This window comes from Pelophylax lessonae (assembly GCF_965119305.1).
Source record: "Pelophylax lessonae genome assembly, chromosome: 4".
NCBI classification, from domain to species: Eukaryota; Metazoa; Chordata; class Amphibia; order Anura; family Ranidae; genus Pelophylax; species Pelophylax lessonae.
The window spans coordinates 503,047,844-503,069,458 of NC_138771.1; the positions used below are offsets into that span (position 1 = coordinate 503,047,844).

Here is a 21,615-nt window from a genome sequence, read left to right on the forward strand (position 1 = left end):
AAACCAAGCTTGAAAGAAGTGATGGAGTGTCCCCACAAGATTCACCGACCACGTTGGACAGCATGTAGATCCCCAATAGATGAGAGCACTGGTGTAGGGATTAGCTGCACTATGAATTTTTCACATTTATTTTTAGCAATATTATGCTATGTGCTCCTCCTTTTGTCTTTTTGATGTACCATCTCTTGGGGAAGTGGAGTCTCCGTCTGATCCTCGTCATCAGTGATTGGCACGTTGCTCATCGCGGACGGTGAATCCTGTGGAGACACTACAATATTTCCTTCAAGCCTGTTTGACCTCTTTGCCATAAGGTATTTGGGGTCCTTTCCATTTGGTGAGCGCAATCTTATTTATACCGATATTGGTGGAGGGATTTGCTGCACAACTTGGTCACATCATTTGCCACCATCTTTCATGATTGGATTTTTCTTATCATTATTCTATGCACCTTATTGCTGGTTCAATTGGACTTTTTATGTTGTCGGACATTTACTCAGTTTTTAGCGCTACACATTTTTCTTTTTTTGGTAATTTTATCCATATCCATATATTTAATCACAATACATTTAATTTTCACATATAGTTTATACATATTTAGATTTTATCAGATTTTTTGCATTTATATATTTTTTCATACACAATTGTGTCACAGCATTCACATTTGATTTTTCACTGGTTTCACATAGATGTTTTATGGGTCTATCAGTGTCCTCGGTAATTAGGAAAATGGTTTACCCCTTATTTGTATCACCTGTTTTTTAATTGATGATTGGATTTTTGTGTGTGTATATATTGAGATGTTATATACATTTTTCTTTGTAATGATTAAGCACACAGTCAGTGTGTGAAACGCGTCTACCTTGTCACGATTGTCATATTTGGATGTCCAGTCAATAAATCTGGATTTTGACTCAACCTGGAGTGCTGCCAATTCCTTTTCTTTTATAGAGATGGACTGACTTGGGAATCTCATCTGTAGACACTATCCTAATAGATAAGTCCATCAAGCCATTCCCACAGCTTCAACAGGAATTCCTCATTCCTTTAACTGACCAATATTTATAACTCCAAGTATCCCACTTTCTTAAATCGCTTGTATCCCCAATAATAAAGGTCTCCAAACAAGGATGGTCTTTCCTCAGTGATCCCAAACCATCTACCAAAGGTGTCTCCTTGTTTTGCAATATTCTACAGAATAGGCTTACCTTGAATCCACCCCATGTTTGAAATGGGAAGAGGAGTTGGGCACTACATTCACTGACAAACAATGGCAATACTCTTTAAATCTATATATGAGGCATCTAAATGTACCAACTACTGGGAGCTGTCCCAGAAGATAGCCCTCAGATGGTATATAACTCCTTATAGGATTTCTAAATATAGCCCATCTCAGTCTCACCTGTGCTGGAGAGGATGTGGAACAGTGAGTCACCTTATGCATATCCAGTGGTCCTTCAGGAACCAGACAAGCTTCTGGAACACAGTGTTCCATCTCATTCCTGAGATACAGGGATTTTTACTCCGCTCGCCAGCGCTGGCGATACTCAACTTGGGTGTAGACAGATTTTCTCCTGAGGCCCGTAAGATTGTGACACACATTTTATTTTACTAGCTGCTAGAGGCCTCATAACTAGGCAATGGAAATCCAACATAGTACTTAACGCCTCAAAGGTCATCAATGTAGTCAAAATGTATCATGCTTACGAAAGGTTGCTGGCATATAAAAATGGCAGAAATCACTTGTTCGAACAACATTGGAATCTATGGAATGCTTGGATCACCAAATACTAATGACATTATAGTATACTAATATATACTGTACAGAGGCTGCATTCTCTCCTCTTCCCTCATCTTACCCTCTCATAACTGACACTACGTGCTTGGCCACAATTATTGTACTGTATTACTGACCGTCCTTCCGCTCTTTCTTTCTTTCTTTCTTTCTCTCTTTCTTTCTTTCTTTCTTTCTTTCTTTCTTTCTTTCTTTCTTTCTTTCTTTCTTTCTTTCTTTCTTTCTTTCTTTCTTTCTTTCTTTCTTTCTTTCTTTCTTTCTTTTTTATGCTGTTTTGCTTAGATTGGCTACATTTGCTATGCTCACATACTTCAATGTCCCAGCTTACATATATAATGGAATTCATTATTTACACCCTGTAAACCCCTCTTGGGGTACATACTCTAGGCACTGTTTTGTAATCTGCTGTATTGCTGTATTTTCCTGAAAATTTTCAATAAAAACGAATTGAAGAAAAAGAAATAAATAGTATTCTACATTCAGCACGCTTTGACATACTAAGACATACCTGGGGATTACAGAACTAGGATTAAAATCGTATTAGTTGTCAGTTGTGGCCGAATAAGCCAAATATCTCATACCTTATCAAATTTCCATGGACACCAATAGGACAATTAGGTCATTTCGAGACTATAGAGTTTATTAGTGCCTTCCAGTAAGCTAGAGAGGGGGACTATCAGACTTCCATTTCAACATGACAGCTTTTCTAGCTTAGAAAAGTAGCAGACCTCGACTGTCATTGGAATGGGTATAGTAGCCAGGGTATGAACAAAGCTTGTACAAGCCATTATTCTTGTGTACAGGTTGAAAAAATCGTGCATGCTTGCTTTACAATTCTTTGTTTTTTATCTTTCAGGTTCCTGAAAATATATTGAAGTGAGGGCAAAACAACTACTGCTTCTGTTTTTTTCCCTTGGTCAACTATGGCTATCAAGTACTGGGTATTCTCTTTGACTACTTTTACCACACTATCTTTTTTCATACTGATCATGTACTTGAAAAATGTCTACATCTCTGAAGAAGAGGCAATAGTTCACCTTTTACCAAAAGAGGTGGTGTGTCCAGATAACGTACCATTGACTTTAAATATGTCCCAACCCACAAGGCTTAATGGTAGAATCTACTTTGTGGAGACCTCAGACAAGACAAGCCCAACCTTTCAAGTCATGTGTGCTGTGGAATCTGCAGCAAGAGCCCACCCAGAGGTTAAGGTTACTGTCCTGATGAAAGGTTTAAGTGGCCACAGCATGCAAGAGAAAAACTTTGGCATTTCTCTTCTTAGCTGCTTCCCCAACATAGAATTTTCACCCCTAAACTTCAAGAAACTCTTTAACAATACTCCGTTAAACACTTGGTTTGTTAAACTAGAAAACCAAAGGGAATTATTAGACTACCCAACGCTTTCTGATGCTTGCCGCTTGGCCATCCTTTGGAAGGAGGGTGGCATCTATTTGGACACGGATTTTATTATCCTAAAAAATTTTGAAAATATCACCAACGCAATGGGTATGCAGTCTTTGTATACACTTAACGGAGCTTTTCTCACATTCAAACCACAGCACAAGTTCATTGAGCTTTGCATGAAAGACTTTGTTGGGAAGTACAATTACTGGTTTTATGGTCATCAAGGTCCCCAACTCTTGACTCGAGTATTTAAGAAGTGGTGCTCCATCCGAAGGCTTAGGGACAAGAAGAGTTGCCGAGGTGTCAATGTGCTTCCAAAAGAGGCCTTCTACCCTATCGACTGGCAGGATTGGAGAAAGTATTTTCAGATTATTGAACCAACTGAGATGGAAAATATTTTAAAGGCCAGCTATGGTGTTCATTTATGGAACAAAAAAAGCCAAGGGATATTACCAGAGGTGGGGTCATTTCTGGAACAACTTCAAGACAAACATTGCCCTACAACAAACAGATTAATGAAGATGTATCACTAAACTCAGGACCTCTGGAACTGGATATGTAATAATGTTGACATATTGCTAAATACATGGGTTGATTTCTGAGATGTTGCATTTTACAAGACTGAATAAAAACCACACAATGGATCCAATGTGGTGTACAGAGTTTGAAGATGCCTTTAATTCATTCTGTGGGGAAGGTTTACCAGCTTTACCTTTTTTTTGCCCATCAAGGTTATGTGGCTGGTTGCTTAGGATCCTCAGTAAATGCTATTCCCAAATGAGATTACATTTCAAGGTTCAGGATGAAAATTTTACATTTCAGAGAAAAAGCAATCGGGTAACATGAGCTTACAAACGTCAATAAGCAATTCAGAGATAGATGAAACTTTAAACATACATTTGTTCCCCAAATACAATAGTTCAGCCATCCATTTCAAGAAGGCAGTAGTTGCACTCAACGGGACTTAAAACAGGAGGTATTTTCCAATGTAGTTTAACCACCGCCATCTGTACATCTACTGCTGGTAGGAGGCTCTCCCAGGCACTGTGACTTATGGGTATGATCTGTGACCCACTGTGTCTGGTGGATAGCAGTGCTCACTTTCTGGCAACTGTGAGCAGCCCAGATACCAAGAGATTGCAGTGCGATCACATACCACCTAGTAAACCATAGTCATTAACCACTTTACCACTGGAGCATTTTGCTGTCTTACGTCTGGGCCACTTTTTGCGATTCGGCGCTGTGCAACTTTAACTGACAATTGCGCGGTCGTGCGATGCCGTACCCAAACGAAATTGACATCCTTTTTTTCCCACAAACAGAGCTTTCTTTTGGTGGTATTTGATCACCTGTGCGATTTTTACTTTTTGTGCTATAAACAAAAAAAGAGCGTTTATTTTGAAAAAATAACAATATTTTTAACATTTTTTATATGAAATTCCCCCCAAAAAAGATGTAAAAACCAATTTTTTTTTAAATTTTTGGCCAATTTGTTTTCTGCTACCCATGTTTGGTAAAAAAAATCGCAATAAGCGTATTTTGATTGGTTTGCGCAAACGTTATTGTGTTTACTAACAAAGGGAAAGATTTATGTCATTTTTGGTGTTTTTTTTTTTTAACGAGTAATGGCGGCGATCTGCGATTTTTTTTGCGGGACTGCGACATTGCGGTGGACAGATCGGACCCTTGACTGACATTTTTGACACTTTTGGGGGTACCAGTGACATTACTGCAGTAATCAGTGCTATAAATATGCACTGTTACTGTAAAAATGACACTGGCAGGGAAGGGGTTAATTTTGTTGGAGAGGAAGGGGTTAATGTATGCCTGGTGCTTACTGACGTGGGGGGGGGGAGGTGACTGTGTGAGACAGGGACAGATCGGATGTCCAGCTATGCTGAACACTCCGATCTGTCACTCCCTGTCACTGAGGAGATCCACCCGCTTGTGTTTACACAGGCGGGCGGATCTCCACACTAGATCCCCGACGATCGGGGCAGAGCAGCGGCGATCGCCGCTGCTCCGCCCCTGGCCCGACTCCCGCTGTGAATGAAAACAGCGGGAGCGCGCCTCCGGCGGCGCGCGAGCGCCGCCTACAGGGGAGGAGTCTGGCGACGTAGGTCTACGTCGTCAGACGGGATCGTGCCACTTTGCCGCAGTACTATTCCAGTACTCAGTGGTAAAGTGGTTAATGGAATCCCTTCATGACATCATCGTTTACTACTGTGTGTGATCTATGATATGATTTTTTTTTTTCAAAATGTTTGGTATTTTTTGTTTACAGTAAACCCCCACTCCATCGCGGTTCAGTTTTTGTGGTCCCAGTATATTGCGTTTTTTTCTGTAATGTTATTTTACTAATTAAATCATTGAAAATTAAATATTTTTGTGTTTTCCATTGCTTTTGCTCTGTCTCTCAGTATCTTTTATGTGTTTAAATGAGTTTCTATTGTTTTAAAAGTGTGTTTAAAGTGGAGTTCCACCCATTTTTGGAACTTTAGATCTTTGTAATCCCCTTTAAAATGGCTTTTACCAATGGAAACTTTTTTTTTTTTTTTTTGCTAGTAAATACCTTAATTTTGGCTTTATTCCCCCTCTCCTCACTTCCTGGTCCGATCGGCGATGACGTCATTCGGCGATCCGCAGTGTCTGCTGGGATGTATTCTACTTGCAGTAGCTGTATCTGTACTGAGCCGTGCCTGCCCCGCCTCCGCCCCGCCTCCTCTCATTGAATTGCATTGTATGAATGTATTAAGGCTGTTCTCTGCCCAGCCTCCGCCCCGCCTCCTCTCATTGAGTTGTATTGAGAGGAGGCGGGGCGGAGGCTGGGCAGAGAACAGCCTTAATACATTCATACAATGCAATTCGATGAGAGGAGGCGGGGCGGAGGCTGGGCAGAGAACGGCCTTAATACATTCATACAATGCAATTCAATGAGAGGAGGCGGGGCGGAGGCGGGGCAGGCACGGCTCAGTACAGATACAGCTACTGCAAGTAGAATACATCCCAGCAGACACTGCGGATCGCCGAATGACGTCATCGCCGATCGGACCAGGAAGTGAGGAGAGGGGGAATAAAGCCAAAATTAAGGTATTTACAAGCAAAAAAAAAAAAAAAAAGTTTCCATTGGTAAAAGCCATTTTAAAGGGGATTACAAAGATCTATGTATTCCAACCTATTAAAAATGGGTGGAACTCCGCTTTAAAGACCTTAAAATGCTTTTAAAAGTACAGTGACAGTAAAAAAAACATGCCTACAGTGTATTTTAATAGGGTTTTTTCTATTTCGCAGATTTTCACTTTTCGCAGGTGGTTCCGGAACGTAACCCCCGCAATGGAGGTGGTTTACTGTATATAGAAAAAATAAAAAACCCAATAGTGAGGATCAACTACCACCAAATGAAAGCTCTAGTTGTATGAAAAAAATGATATAATTTTCATTTGGGTACAGATTTGCATGATTGAGCAATTGCCAGTTAAAGTAGCACAGTGCAGAATAGCAAAAAAAAAAGTCATAAATGGGGTAAAACCTTCTGGAGGTCAAGTGGTTAATAAACGTCAAAATTTTGCTGGGGCGCAGCCCCCCTTCTTTCAGCCGTTTTGTAGGCAGAAGCAAGAATGCAGCCAATCAAATTATTTTATCTAAAGTGAAGCCTTTTCTTTTTCAATATAGAGTAGAGACTAGTGAAGGCCTCTTTTTATGTATAGTATGTGACCTGACAAGAAGGTTTCTCTTTACTTTATGGCCCAGAAGCACAGCAGAAATTAGGAGGAATAAAAGCAAGAGAAAAATTCATCAAAGACTGTTGTCACTAGAACAAGTGAAGATTTCCTACTGTTCTGGTGACAGCTAAAACTTCTACGTTCCCACTTGATTACAGTTCCAGTGACAATAGTCACCAAGAAAAATAAAGAGGGTAAATACCCCCAGTACCATCAAAGATGGCAATAGAACTTTGGAAGGGGTTACAACCCTTCATTGTTTTATCCAAATTTAAAAAAAAGTTTTGGCTTTACATTTACTTAAAAGTGTAAGTCTACCCTAAAACTAAAATCCCTGCATCTATAGACATCCATGATCTAACACTAACCTATCTAGCCCTGTAAAGAAGAAATCCGTATACATACCTTTTTTGAAGCCGTTCTGATCTGGTCTCCAGCGGCGGAAGCTCTGCAGGGGACACAGCTGACAACGGCTTGGAAATGCCTGGGAAGTAACCTCACCCGTAGACTTACTATGGGGCTTCCGTTTACTGATGTGTCTTCTGCACCCGCCTCTACAGCGAAAACTGCGGCTGACAGCTCAGTGTTGGATTGAGTTGTATCGGCATCAAAAAAGGTATGTATACTGATTTCTTCTTTACAGGGCTAGATAGGTTAGTGTTAGATTGTGGAGGTCTGTAGATTCAGGGATTTTAGTGTTAGGGTGGACTTATCCTTTAACCACTTGCCGACTGCCGCATGACTATTTAGGTCGGCAGTCAGCCCCTCACAGGCAGAGCGACGTAGGAATATGACGCTAGCCTGTGAGGGTCCAGGGAGCGAGCGCGCGCCGCCGGTGGCGGTCACTCGGCGATCGTCGGTGCAGAGGGAGAAAGGCAGGTGGCTGATGTAAACAAGCCGCCTGTCATTCTCCCCTGTGTATGAATGGTGATAATACGGTTCTACTATGTAGGACCGTTGATCACTGTTCATACTCCTCAAGCCACAGCCAATCACAGTTAGAATCACGCCCCTAGGGACACACATAACCCCTCCCTCTCAAAAAAAGTTAACCCCTTCACTACCAGTGTCATTTTACAGTAACAGTGCATATGTATAGCCCTGATTACTTGTCACTGGTACCCCCAAAAGTGTCAAAAATGTCAGTCAAGGGTCCGATCTATCTGCCGCAATGTCGCAGTACCGCAAAAAAAATAGCAGATCGCCGCCATTACGCGTTAAAAAAAAAACCAACAAAAATGACAAAAATCTTTCCCTTAGTTAGTAAACGCAATAACTTTTGCGCAAACCAATCAAAATACGCTTTTTGCGATTTTTTTTTACCAAACATATGTAGCAGAAAACAAATTGGCCTAAAATGTTAAAATATTTTGATTTTTACATTTTTTGGGGGGGAATTTCATATAAAAAAATGTGAAAAATATTGTTATTTTTGCAAAATTGACACTCTTTTTTTGTTTATAGCGCAAAAAGTAAAAATCGCACAGGTGATCAAATACCACCAAAAGAAAGCTCTGTTTGTGGGAAAAAAAGGACGTCAAATTCGTTTAGGTACAGCGTTGCACGACCGCGAAATTGTCCGTTAAAATTACGCAGTGCCGAATCGCAAAATAGGCCCTGGTCAGGAAGGGGTAAAATCTTCCGGGGCTTAAGTGGTTAAGGCTTTCACCATTTCTAACCGTTTCATTTTTTTTTGTATACCTAAATCTTGGCAGGGGCTATTCTCAGTATTCACCCCATCCCCTATGAAACGTAATTTTACTATTAAAAAAAAAAAACTTTCCTTCACTTACAAGGGCAAGACCTATTCCTTTACTACGTTTCACGACGGAGAAGATCTTCTGCTCCATATGGGCATTATATCCAGAGAATCGTCACCCCCCAAACAGAGAGCGGGAACTGATGGTTCGCTTTCACCCATCTGGTCCACACAGAAGCATCTTCAACGTCGTCCTCCCTCCCGAAGAGATGTTCAGCCCACTTGAAAGCGAACTGTGCCATGCTCTAAAGCTGGATACACACTATTCAACTTTTGTTGTCAGATTTCCTTTAGATTTACCTTTTCTATGTAGTGCAAGGGCCTGCCTGATTGCATACAAATTGAAAGTGTTTAGGTTTGACCTCATATTATATGGTTTTGGTAAGTCTGAAGAAAATTGTATAGTGTGTATGGCCCATAAGGCTCTGTTCCCTGCTGCACGTGTAGTGTCTTGCCACTTTTGTACGATGCCCCCTGTTCGGGGTGTCTCCCGGTCCTGGGGCTACTTGATGGCCACCGGACCGGAGTAGTGGTTTCTATGTTTGGGCCTAAGGCCCCCCCCCTTTTTTTTGGGGGGTGTTCACAAATTTTTTTTTATTATCTGTTTACTTATTGTATCAGATATTGTTTTAGGTCCCGTCCTGACCGCTAGGTGTTATATATGCAGGTTGACGTGTATACGCTTGCCACTTTTTTTTCATGTACCCTTGCCTTCATCCCCTTGGGTGACGGTAATGCTACATGTGGTAGTTGGGCTATGCCCTGAGTGGGGCATTAGCCGTAGTCCTTTTGGTCCACATGTTTGTTCTTTTGCTTCGTTCATGCTTTGACCTCTGGTCTTTTCCTTTTCCATTCTTTTTCTCCCTGCCTTTCTGTTTTTTCTTGTTTCCATTTTTTTCTTGTTGTCTTTATGATTTTTTTACTTTTTTCAGGTTCAATATCTCACTGGTACTTCTGTGATACGCAGGTTGGTCTCGGCTCGGGGGTCTCCAAGGATCTCCGGATAGTAACTGCAGCTACAATGGGTGAGAGTCTTCTGCCATACCATCATGCCTAACATACGTTCCTCATCTTACTTGTCGTTTCCCACAATGTGCAAGGTCTCAATGCTCCCACGAAGAGAACCAAGGCCTTCCAATGCTATCAAAGAATGGGTGCGAACATTATAATGTTACAGGAGACCCATTTTTCGAGAGCATCGGCCCCAAGATTTCTCAGTGCCCGATACACACAGTGCTATTTGTCTGGGGGTTCCGGGAAGAAGTGTGGAGTGGCGATATTTTTTTCTAAGAGGGTTCCGTTATCCCGGACACTATAGTTAGGGACAAGGAGGGTAGGTTTGTTATGGCGGCAGGGAGGATAAATGATCAGGCTATCTCTTTTATCTCATATTATGCTCCCAATGTGGGCCAGGTGGCCTTCTTTCGAGATATGTTGGCAACTTCGCTCCCTAAAATTAGTGGAGGGGTGGTGCTAGGGGGAGATAGTAATCTCCCTCTGGACCACACCCTGGATAAGTCCCATCCGCTCAAACAAGTTACTCGGCGGCTCCCCAGGCAGAGTAGTACCCTGGCGCAAGTTCTATATCAGCATGACCTGGTTGACACCTGGAGGGAACACAATCCCTCTACTAGGGACTATACCTTTTTCTCCCATGTACACAACACGTACTCCAGAATTGACCATATTCTGGTGCAGACACCCATGATACCCTATATCACCTCTCTACGGGAAGAACAGCGCAATTTTCCACATATAGATATTCGGCATAAAATTGACATGGCACGAGCGGCCCTGAACCTTAGTCTCACTACACGGGCGGAAAAATCGGTCAGGTGGTCTACACATAAATTCTATGCGTTGGGTGATAAGCCAAATACAATCTTAGCTAGAAAGTTGAACCCTCGGAATTTTACTGGGGCACTCCCCAAGTTGGGTCTCAAAAATGGCCAAGTCTCCCAAAATCCTCGATCGGTGGTAACCGAATTTTACGATTTTTACTCGGCGCTGTACACAGCACCAGAACAGTCGCGGTCTGCTCAGGCTGATACATTTTTCGCGGACATCCCCCTGCCTAAGCTCAGTGCTGCTCACATGGAATTTATGGACAAGGAAATAGATGAATCGGAGGTCAGGGCTGCCATTAAGAGTCTAAATCCATCCAAGGCTCCGGGTCCAGATGGGTTTTCTGGCCACTATTACAGGAAATATGGGGAACTTTTAACCCCCCACCTGTGCTCCTATTTTAATGCCATAGGGAAGGGGGTGCCCCTCCCGCCCCACGAGAATAGCGCATTTATAATACATGTAATACCGAAGCCAGGGAAGGATCATGGTGAATGTGCGAACTATTGCCCCATATCCTTAATTAATATGGACCTGAAGATTCTGACTAAGGTTCTAGCTTCTAGATTAAATTCCTTTTTGGCTTGTTATGTGCACCCTGACCAGGCCGGGTTTGTTCCTAATAGGCAAGCCTCCGATCAAACTAGTAGAGTGATCGATGTGATCTCGGCACTCAATTTCGGCTGGGATGCTTGTGGAACCAGGAAGGGGATGTTGCTCTCTCTGGATGTCCACAAGGCATCCGACTCCATCTCATGGGACTACCTTTTTTATGTGATGGACAGATACGGGTTTGGCCCTCGCTTCATGTCTATTCTTAAAGTGCTTTATGATAGACGGAGGCCTTGGTTATGGTCAGGGGGTCACAGATTGGCTCCTTTACAGATCCACAGGGACACCGACAGGGATGTCCCCTCTCGCAGCTACTCTTCGTCCTGGCACTGGAACCCTTAGCAATTAACAGTGGCGTAGCGTGGGTTGTCAGCACCCGGGGCAAGGCAAGTAATTTGCGCCCCCTAACCTGCGGGATTTTAGCACTTGAGTCTCTTCCACTAGATTAGTTAAAGAAACCCTTACCCCCTAAGCACTTTAGAGCAGGCCAGGGCCCCCATAGATCCCCTTTAGAACAGGCCAGGGTACCCATAGATCACCTTTTAGAGCAGGGTCCCCATAGATCCCCCTTTAGAGAATGGTCCCCATATAATCTATGGGGATATTTCTCTAAAGCGGGGAATCTATGGGGACCCTGCTTTAAAAGGGGATCTATGGGGACCCTGGCCTGCTCTAAAGGGGATCTATGGGGGCCCCGGCCTGCTCTAAAGGGGATCTATGGGGATCCTGCTCTAAAGGGGGGAATCTATGGCATAGATCCCCTTTAGAGCAGGGTCCCTATATATCCCCCTTTAGAGCAGGCCTGGGCAGGTCCCCCATAGATCCTCCTTTACAGCAGGCCAGGGTGAGGTGAGGTCCCCCATATAGATCCCCTCTTACAGCAGGCCAGGGTGAGGTCCCCCATATAGATCCCCCCTTACAGCAGGCCAGGGTGAGGTCCCCCATATAGATCCCCCCTTACAGCAGCCCAGGGTGAGGTCACCCATATAGATCCCAGGTCCCCCATATAGATCCCCCTTACAGCAGGCCAGGGTGAGGTGAGGTCCAGTCCCCCATATAGATCTCCCCCTTACAGCAGGCCAGGGTGAGGTGAGGTCACTCTGGGGTCCTCCATATAGATCCCCCCTTACAGCAGGCCAGGGTGAGGTCCCCCATATAGATCCCCCCTTACAGCAGCCCAGGGTGAGGTCCCCCATATAGATCCCAGGTCCCCCATATAGATCCCCCTTACAGCAGGCCAGGGTGAGGTGAGGTCCAGTCCCCCATATAGATCTCCCCCTTACAGCAGGCCAGGGTGAGGTGAGGTCACTCTGGGGTCCTCCATATAGATCCCCCCTTACAGCAGGCCAGGGTGAGGTGAGGTCCGGACCCTGGCCTGCTGTAGGGGGGATCTATATGGGGGACCCCAGAGTGACCTTACCTCACCCTGGCCTGCTGTAAGGGGGAGATCTATATGGGGGACCTCACCTCACCCTGGCCTGCTGTAAGAAGGGATCTATATGGGGGATCATGTCCCCCATATAGATCCCCCCTTACAGCAGGTGAGGGTGAGGTGAGGTCCCATCCCCCATTTAGATCTCCCCCTTACAGCAGGCCAGATTCCCCATAACATAGATCCCCTCTCTGAGGATCCTCTATGAGTAGCGCTACACATAATCATATGGCTCCATTTAAATACATTCTTCTGTGCCTTTTATGTCCACAGTCCACATATACTATTCAGTGTTCTTCTTCTCACACACACACTCAGTCAGTCAGTCTAGTCACTACTAGCACTACACAGCCAGCCCACTGAGCCCAGTACTACTCCAGTCAGTCCTGACTCCTCTGACTCCTACCTTTTTTTTCACCGGCTGTCCCGACCCGATCACAGCAGGCTAGGTTTTCTCCTCCAGGTCCTCCTAGGTTTTCCTCCTGCAGCGTCTGTCACCACTGGCTCTCTCCTCTCTGGCCTGTGTCACCTGCCGCCGCTGCCAGCTTCTTCTGCTGTTGCCTGGGCTGCAGTGTTAATTTCGTCGACTAAAACCGACTAAAACGTTTTCGTCGACTAACACAATTCAGATGACTAAAATACGACTAAAACTAAAATGGCATTTTAGTCTTAAGACTAAAATACGACTAAAACTAAAATGGCATTTTAGTCAAAAGACTATAACTAAAACTAAATCGAAATTTGCTGCCAAAATTTAACACTGGTGCATGTTCAAAGCATAAATAATAACATATTAGATTTTTCACTCCAGGACCAGCAGTAGTATATAATGAGTTTGGAAATTGTAGAGAAATGCTTAAATAATGCATTACAAATTACAATTGAACTACACCCATTTGATTATAGATGACTAAAATGAGTTTTAGTCGACTACAATGTAGGGCGTTTTAGTCGACTAAAATATACAGGAGTTTTAGTCGACTAAATGCGACTAAAACTAAAACACTTGCAGAAGACTAAAATAGGACTAAAACTAAAATGCCATTTTAGTCCTAAGACTAAGACTAAAACTAAATTGAAATTTGCTGCCAAAATTAACACTGCTGGGCTGGTGTGGTTCTCTCCCGCGCTCAGCGATGCGCTGGGCGGCCGCTGCACTGTCCCTCCCCCAGATAGTCCCTCGCTCTCCGCACCACACGCCTTGCACCCCCCTTCCCCCTCCACAGTGGGCGGCGACCCGGTGGCTCGGATTCGCACAGCCAGCACTGCAGTGAGAGTGAGTGTGCCAGGCAGGAGCAAAGAGCTGCGAGTGCGAGCGTGCCCCCCCCCAGATGTTGCGCCCGGTGCGGCCGGCCCCCCCTGCACCCCCCACGCTACGCCACTGGCAATTAATATCCGGCGTAATCGGGATATTCAGGGTCTTTTTTGTGGGGGGGGTGGAGAATAAGTGCTTGCTTTTTGCGGATGACATTCTGATGTTGTTGTGCTCTCCGATTGTTTCAATACCCAATCTATATAAAACACTTGGCCACTTCTCGCGGATTTCGGGACTCACAGTCAATCACGCAAAATCTCTGGCACTGAATGTGTCTCTAGACCATGGCACAGTGGAGCTATTGAAACAAAACTTTTCTTTCCAATGGCAAACTCAGGCTCTTCCCTATCTGGGAATCAACCTTACTCCCTCTTTATGTACTCTGTATTCTTTGAACTACCCGCCATTGCTTAGAAAACTTTCGGAGGACCTAACCAGATGGCAGCTCAGACCCCCGTCCTGGTTTTGCAGAATTCACTCCCTAAAGATGGTGTTGCTTCGAAAACTTTTGTATTTATTCCGTACTCTCCCTATACAACTTCATAGACCGGATTTTCTCTCCTTTCAGAAGAAAATGCTCTCATTTATTTGGGGTACTAAGAAACCGAGGGTTAACAAACGCACTCTCCCCACCCCCCGGGGGAGAGGTGGCCTGGGGGTTCTGGACCTCTTTAAATATTTTTATGCAGCTCAGATTTCTAAACTCATCAGATCCCATTCGCAGGCCGCACTTCCTTTGTGGCTACGAATGGAATCTGTTTCCGGTGGGGGCCAGACGATCTCTCACCCGTGGCTGCGATATTTGGAGGGAGACCCCCAAGCTGACTTGAGTTAAGTTGATGTACCTCCGGCTGTTTGGGTCTTCTTGGGTGAGGAGTGTGCATATGTGTCTGCTCCCCATGGGTATCTACCATGGGGAGCAGACACAGATTGTAAGCCCCCTTTTAGATTGTAAGCTCTAACAAGCAGGGCCCTCTGATTCCTCCTGTATTGTATTGCAACTGTATGGTCTTCCCTCATGTTGTAAAGCGCTGCACAAACTTTTAGCGCTATATAAATCCTGTGTAATAATAATCTACCTATCTGGTTTCCTCATTCCTGTACATACTCTTTAAGTGCCCACCGAGCCAAATAGTTATATATACGTAAATGAAGCCGACCTTCAGGAGAGGAAAGCACATAAGGGCATTGTCAGCAGGAGTAGTGAGAACAAGAAAAAACAGAGAGTGCATCGGCCTAGTGCATTACCTCAGATAAAACTGCTTTATTGAAAGTAATTAAGATGTATACTCACAAACAGAGATAAAAATAAGTTATATCAACAATAATGTAATTGCAGCATCTAGGTTGTCGCATCACAGTGATAAAGTCCTTTGCAGTGACTGGTTGACGCGTTTCGAGGACCTGCCTCTTCCTTTAGAGCCTGCCTTGTTTTTATCTCAGTTTGTAAGTATTCATCTTAATTACTTTCCAAAAGCCATTTTATCTGAGGTAATGCGCTAGGCCGGTGCGTCCTCTGTTTTTTTCTTGTTCTCAGTCTATCCAGACATCCCCAGTCTTGAGAGGGCAGCAAGACAAGAGCAATCCCGGATGACTAGCATCTAAACCCTGAGGGCCTTTGTGCGTGAGGCCCACCTTCCAGCGCAGAAGAGTAAAGTGTTTGGTTTCAGGAGGAGTACTGAAAGAGGTAATAAAAATCTGGAAGTGGAGTATTTGCAAAATACTTAGCATTCTGTAAGTAACACGAAAAATGTATCCGATGACTTAGATCAAGGCCGCTGTTAGAAATCATGGGGCCCCATACAGCCCACCTGACAGTGTCCCCTTGACTACTTTAAGACCGGAAGGATTTGCCCCCTTAATGACCATGCCCTATTTTGCGATTCGGCACTGCGTTACTTTAATGGACAATTATGCGGTCGTCCTTTTTTTCCCACAAATAGAGCTTTCTTTTGGTGGTATTTGATCACCTGTGCAAGTTTTTATTTTTGGCGCTACAAACCAAAAAAAAAGAGCGACGATTTTGAAAAAAAACAATATTTTTCACATTCTGCTATATTAAATTGTCAAAAAAAAATTAAAAAATCAGAATTTTTTAACATTTAAGGCGAATTTGTTTTCGGCTACGTATTTTTGGTAAAAAAAATTGCAATAAGCGTATTTTGATTGGTTTGCACAAAAGTTATCGCGTCTACTAACTACGGGAAAGATTTATGTCATTTTTATTGTTTTTTTTTATTTTTTACTAGCAATGGCGATGATCTGCGTTTTTTTTTTTGCGACATTGCGGTGGACAGATCAGACCCCTAAGTGATATTTTTGACACTTTTGGGGGTATCAGTGACATTACTACAGTAATCAGTGCTAAAAATATGCCCTGTTACTGTAAAAATGACACTGGCAGGGAAGGGGTTAACAGTATAGGTGATCAAGGGGTTAAATGTGACCCTAGGGGAATGATTCTAACTGTGGGGGGAGGGGGGCGTGGCTTCTGAGATGACCATAGAGACATGTGATCCTATATAGAAGGATCACATAAGCTCTGTGATCATTTCAGGGAGGGCGGTCGGCTGTGTTTACAAAAGCCGACCGTCCTTGGCTCTCAGTGGGGAGCGATCGCGGGTGTCAGGCGGCAATCGGAGCCTGACAATCGGAGCATTTTTTTCCTGCCGCTTTTTCTGCTCCTAGTGTGCATGGACCCTAAAGGAAACTTTCTTATCATATTCCTCTTGTCTGAACTCTGATGCCCCCTATTGGGCAACCTAAAGTATAACACTCATTTGAGAAGTATGCAAAACAGCAAGTAACAGGCTGGGCAAGTTATTCACCTCTCAGTGCACCTACGATGACAAATTTGTTTTTTCAATGTTTACAGAAAACAGTAATAAATACAGTCACTAGAGATAATAATATTCATTAAAAAATAAAATATATGGGCTTTTGTATTTGGCTTCTGTTGTGTTTATGAATTCATTCTGAAACAAGATAAGTTATTATACTGAAGGAGTGGAGGCTTTTTATGTAGCAAAGTGAACTGCTACTAAGGTTAGTAAATAGGGTGAAGCTGTGCTCATTTTTAATACCCAAATTGTGCAAGGCAATGTACATGGTTGGGAGGTGGACTAGAGACATACCCTAAAGTGATTGTAATTGGTCACCTACTCACCTTGTAAAACAATCCATTCAGTTTAAAATAGAAATGAAAGGCAAAACCTTTGTGTATAGATATATTAAAAAAAAAAAAAAAAACATTATACATAACCTTTTCCCTCTTTGTTCTAAGTGAATACATTCCCTCTGTTTTCAGCTGAATACGAGCTGGGTGGAGGAGAAACAGCAGAACACTGAGCTTCCCAGTGAAAGGCTGTGCAAGGGAGGCATGTCAGGACAAGCCTGATCATTGGAGGAGAGGAGGATGAGTTCCCAGCATAGCTAGAAAACTGACCACGATGTGCTCTCCTGCTTAGTGTGGTCAGTTTTAAAAATACTAAAGCAGAGGGACAGACATGAACACCAGGGATTTCATACAAAGGCAGCAATACAAATAAAACAGTATACTTTTTACTACAAGTACATGGTACAGCAGGCACATATCAAGAATATAAAATGTTGGGGTAACAAACACTTTATCAAGTGATATTAAAGTCTTGTTTTTTTTTTTTTTTTGTTTAAAAATAACAAACATGTCAAACCTACCTGCTCTGCGTAATGGTTTTGCACAGATCAGCCCAGATCCTCCTCTTCTGGGGGTCCCTCATGGGAGCTCCTGGCCCCTCACTCCTTCTGAGTGCCCCCAAAGCAAGCAGCTTGCTATGGGGGCACCCGAGCCAAGCCGCTGCTCTGTGTGTCCAGTCAGATATGTAGCTGCGGCTCGGCCCCGCCCCGCCCCCTCCTCACATTGTCTCACTGACTGGCTTTGCCAATGGCTCCCGCTGCTGTGCCTTAGCCAATTAGGAGGGAGAGTCCTAGACAGCTGAGGCTCTCATGCAACATCGCTGGATAGAGATGGGCTTAGGTAAGTATTAGGGGGGCTGTTGCACACATTTTATCTTAATGCATGTGTGATTTCCACATGCATTCTTTTGTTCACTTACAGGTTTTCTGCTTTTGTGCACCACTGCGGGTTAAAAAGAAAAAAAAAAAAACCCAACAACGTGCAAGGAAAATAAACAAAAAAAAGGATTTATGCTCCCTTGATTCAGCTACTACCTTATTTACTAAGCTAAGTAAACCTTTAGTATTTGAATTTTGAAGTTTATGGAGCAATGTACATTTGTGCTAATTGTTTCTTTTTTGATGTGCAGCATTGCTTTGTGGTCATTTCTCTATAGGAGTTGCTGTCAATACTCCTCATAGGGAAAAAAACAAGACACTTTCCCCTTTCTTTACCTCGTGAGTGTAACGCTAGTGTATACCAATCCTCAGTGGACTTTGTGACATCGCTTTGAGAACGTGATAGAGGAGCGGCTCTGAGGATTTCATTTATAAAAGTCACCTGACTTGAAATTGGACTTTACGCTGCATTCTTGCAAAGTATAAGGGGACAAATAAATCTTTACACTTTGCCGTACATCTGTGTGTTTAGTCGGCCAGACATGGATCGAAATTCAGTTGGTTTAGCAGGGACTGCCCATATTTCCATCCATGTATGGGCAGGCTGGTAGTACAGATGTCAATCTACTGATCCACTTCTGTACATCCACCCTGTCACATTTTCCCCACTCAATCAGCACTGCAGGCTACAGCCAGTAGCACTGATCAGTGTATTGCAACAGTGGGGAAGTTTCCCCACTGTCATAATACAATAGCTTAGTGGGGAGGATCCTCCCATCCATATCAAGTGTGTGGTGGATGGACGAATCAAATCCATTTTTTTTTCATTCAACCCACTGGGCTGAAAGAAAAAAAAAAAAAGACTAATCTATGGGCTGCTTTATACAGTCAGGTCCATAAATATTGGGACATCAACACATTTCTAATCTTTTTGGCTCTATACACCACCACAATGGATTTGAAATGAAACAAACAAGATGTGTTTTAACTGCAGATTTTCAGCTTTAATTTGAGGGTATTTACATCCAAATCAGGTGAACGGTGTAGGAATTAAACAGTTTGTATATGTGCCTCCAACTTTTTAAGGGACCAAAAGTAATGGGACAGATTAACAATCATAAATCAAACTTTCACTTTTTAATACTTGGTTGCAAATCCTTTGCAGTCAATTACAAGTCTGGAACGCATAGACATCACCAGACGCTGGGTTTCATCCCTGGTGATGCTCTGCCAGGCCTCTACTGCAACTGTCTTCAGTTCCTGCTTGTTCTTGGGGCATTTTTCCTTCAGTTTTGTCTTCAGCAAGTGAAATGCATGCTCAATCGGATTCAGGTCAGGTGATTGACTTGGCTATTGCATAACATTCCACTTCTTTCCCTTAAACGCTTTGGTTGCTTTCGCAGTATGCTTCAGGTCATTGTCCATCTGCACTGTGAAGCGCCGTCCAATGATTTCTGAAGCATTTGGCTGAATATGAGCAGATAATATTGCCAAAACACTTCAGAATTCACCCTGCTGCTTTTGTCAGCAGTCACATCATCTATAAATACAAGAGAACCAGTTCCATTGGCAGCCATACATGCCCACGCCATGACACTACCACCACCATGCTTCACTGATGAGGTGGTATGCTTTGGATCATGAGCAGTTCCTTTCCTTCTCCATACTCTTCTCTTCCCATCACTGTGGTACAAGTTGATCTTGGTCTCATCTGTCCATAGGATGTTGTTCCAGAACTGTGAAGGCTTTTTAGATGTTGTTTGGCAAACTCTAATCTGGCCTTCCTGTTTTTGAGGCTCACCGATGGTTTACAATACAGTGGTGAACCCTCTTTATTCATGCTGGTGAAGTCTTCTCTTGATTGTTGACTTTGACACACATACACCTACCTCCTGGAGAGTGTTCTTGATCTGGCCAACTGTTGTGAAGGGTGTTTTCTTCATCAGGGAAAGAATTCTTCGGTCATCCACCACAGTTGTTTTCCGTGGTCTTCTGGGTCTTTTGGTGTTGCTGAGCTCACCAGTGCGTTCTTTCCTTTTAAGGATGTTCCAAACAGTTGATCTGGCCACACCTAATGTTTTTTCTATCTCTCTTATGGGTTTGTTTTTTTTTTTTCAACTTAACCACTTGCCGACTGCCTAACGCAGATCTACGTCGGCAGTCAGCCCCTCACAGGCAAAGCGACGTAGGTCTACATCGCAAGCTTGTGAGGGTCTAGGGAGCGAGCGCGCTCCGCCGGAGGCGCGCTCCCGCGCGGTCACGCACCCCCCCGCGCGTGTGACCGGCGGACCCGATGTCCGCCGGTCACTCTGCGATCGTCGGGGGAGAGGGAGAAAGTCAGGCGGCTTGTGTAAACAAGCTGCCTGTCATTCTCCCCTGTGTATGAAGGATAATCATACGGTTCTACTATGTAGAACCGTTGATCACTGTTCATACATCTGAAGCCACAGCCAATCACAGTAGAAAGCACGCCCCTAGGGACACACATAGCCCCTCCCTTTCAAACAAAGTTAACCCCTTCACTGCCAGTGTATTTTTACAGTAACAGTGCATATGTATAGCACTGATTACTGTAGTAATGTCACTGGTAACCCCAAAAGTGTCAAAAATGTCAGTCAAGGGTCCGATCTGTCTGCCGCAATGTCGCAGTACCGCAAAAAAAATCGCAGATCGCCGCCATTACGCGTTAAAAAAAAAACAACAAAAATGGCAAAAATCTTTCCCTTTGTTAGTAAACGCGATAACTTTTGCGCAAACCAATCAAAATACGCTTTTTGCGATTTTTTTTACCAAACATAGGTAGCATAAAACAAATTGGCCGAAAATGTTAAAAAATTTAGATTTTTACATTTTTTTGGGGGGGAATTTCATATAAAAAAATGTGAAAAATATTGCTATTTTTTCAAAATTTACGCTCTTTTTTTGTTTATAGCGCATGATCAAAAAATCGCACAGGTGATCAAATACCACCAAAAGAAAGCTCTGTTTGTGGGAAAGAAAAGGACGCCAAATTCGTTTAGATACAGCGTCGCACGACCGCGCAATTGTCCGTTAAAATCACGCAGTGCCAAATCGCAAAAAAACCCCTGGTCAGGAAGGGGGTAAAATCTTCCGGGGCTTAAGTGGTTAATGATGGCTTGCTTCACTTATAGTGACAGCTCTTTGGATCTCGTATTGAGAGTTGACAGCGACAGATTCCAAATGCAAATAGCACACTTGAAATTAACTCTGGACCTTGTATCTGCTCCTTGTAAATGGGATAATGAGGGAGTAACACACACCTGGCCATGGAACAGTTGAGCAGCCAATTGTCCCATTACTTTCGGTCCCTTAAAAAGTGGGAGGCCCATATGCAAACTGTTGTAATTCCTACACCTTTCACCTGATTTGGATGTAAATACCCTCAAATTAAAGCTGAAAGTCTGCAGTTAAGGCACGTCTTGTTTGTTTCATTTCAAATCCATTGTGGTGGTGTATAGAACCAAAAAGATTAGAATTGTGTCGATGTCCCAATATTTATGGACCTGACTGTATATGCAAGTAACATTTCCAAAAACCAATATGATCCGAACAAAACAGTGGGGTATTGTAAAGCAGTAAAATGTATCATCAAACATTCACTGTTGGGGAAACAATCACTGTAAACACAAGAACCTGGATGATTAATCTGCAGTGAATGTT

General features: G+C 43.4%; 1 protein-coding gene across 1 annotated transcript; it reads left to right on the plus strand.

Annotated features, from left to right (window-relative positions):
• Window positions 1–2,715: 2,715 nt before the first annotated feature.
• A4GALT (alpha 1,4-galactosyltransferase (P1PK blood group)) lies at window positions 2,716–3,876 on the plus strand (the record flags this gene model as incomplete). The annotated part of the gene is made up of 1 exon (XM_082256645.1): window positions 2,716–3,876. One exon carries the CDS (start codon window positions 2,716–2,718, stop codon window positions 3,727–3,729), a length of 1,014 nt encoding a protein of 337 aa, XP_082112771.1. The 3' UTR covers window positions 3,730–3,876.
• Window positions 3,877–21,615: the final 17,739 nt, after the last annotated feature.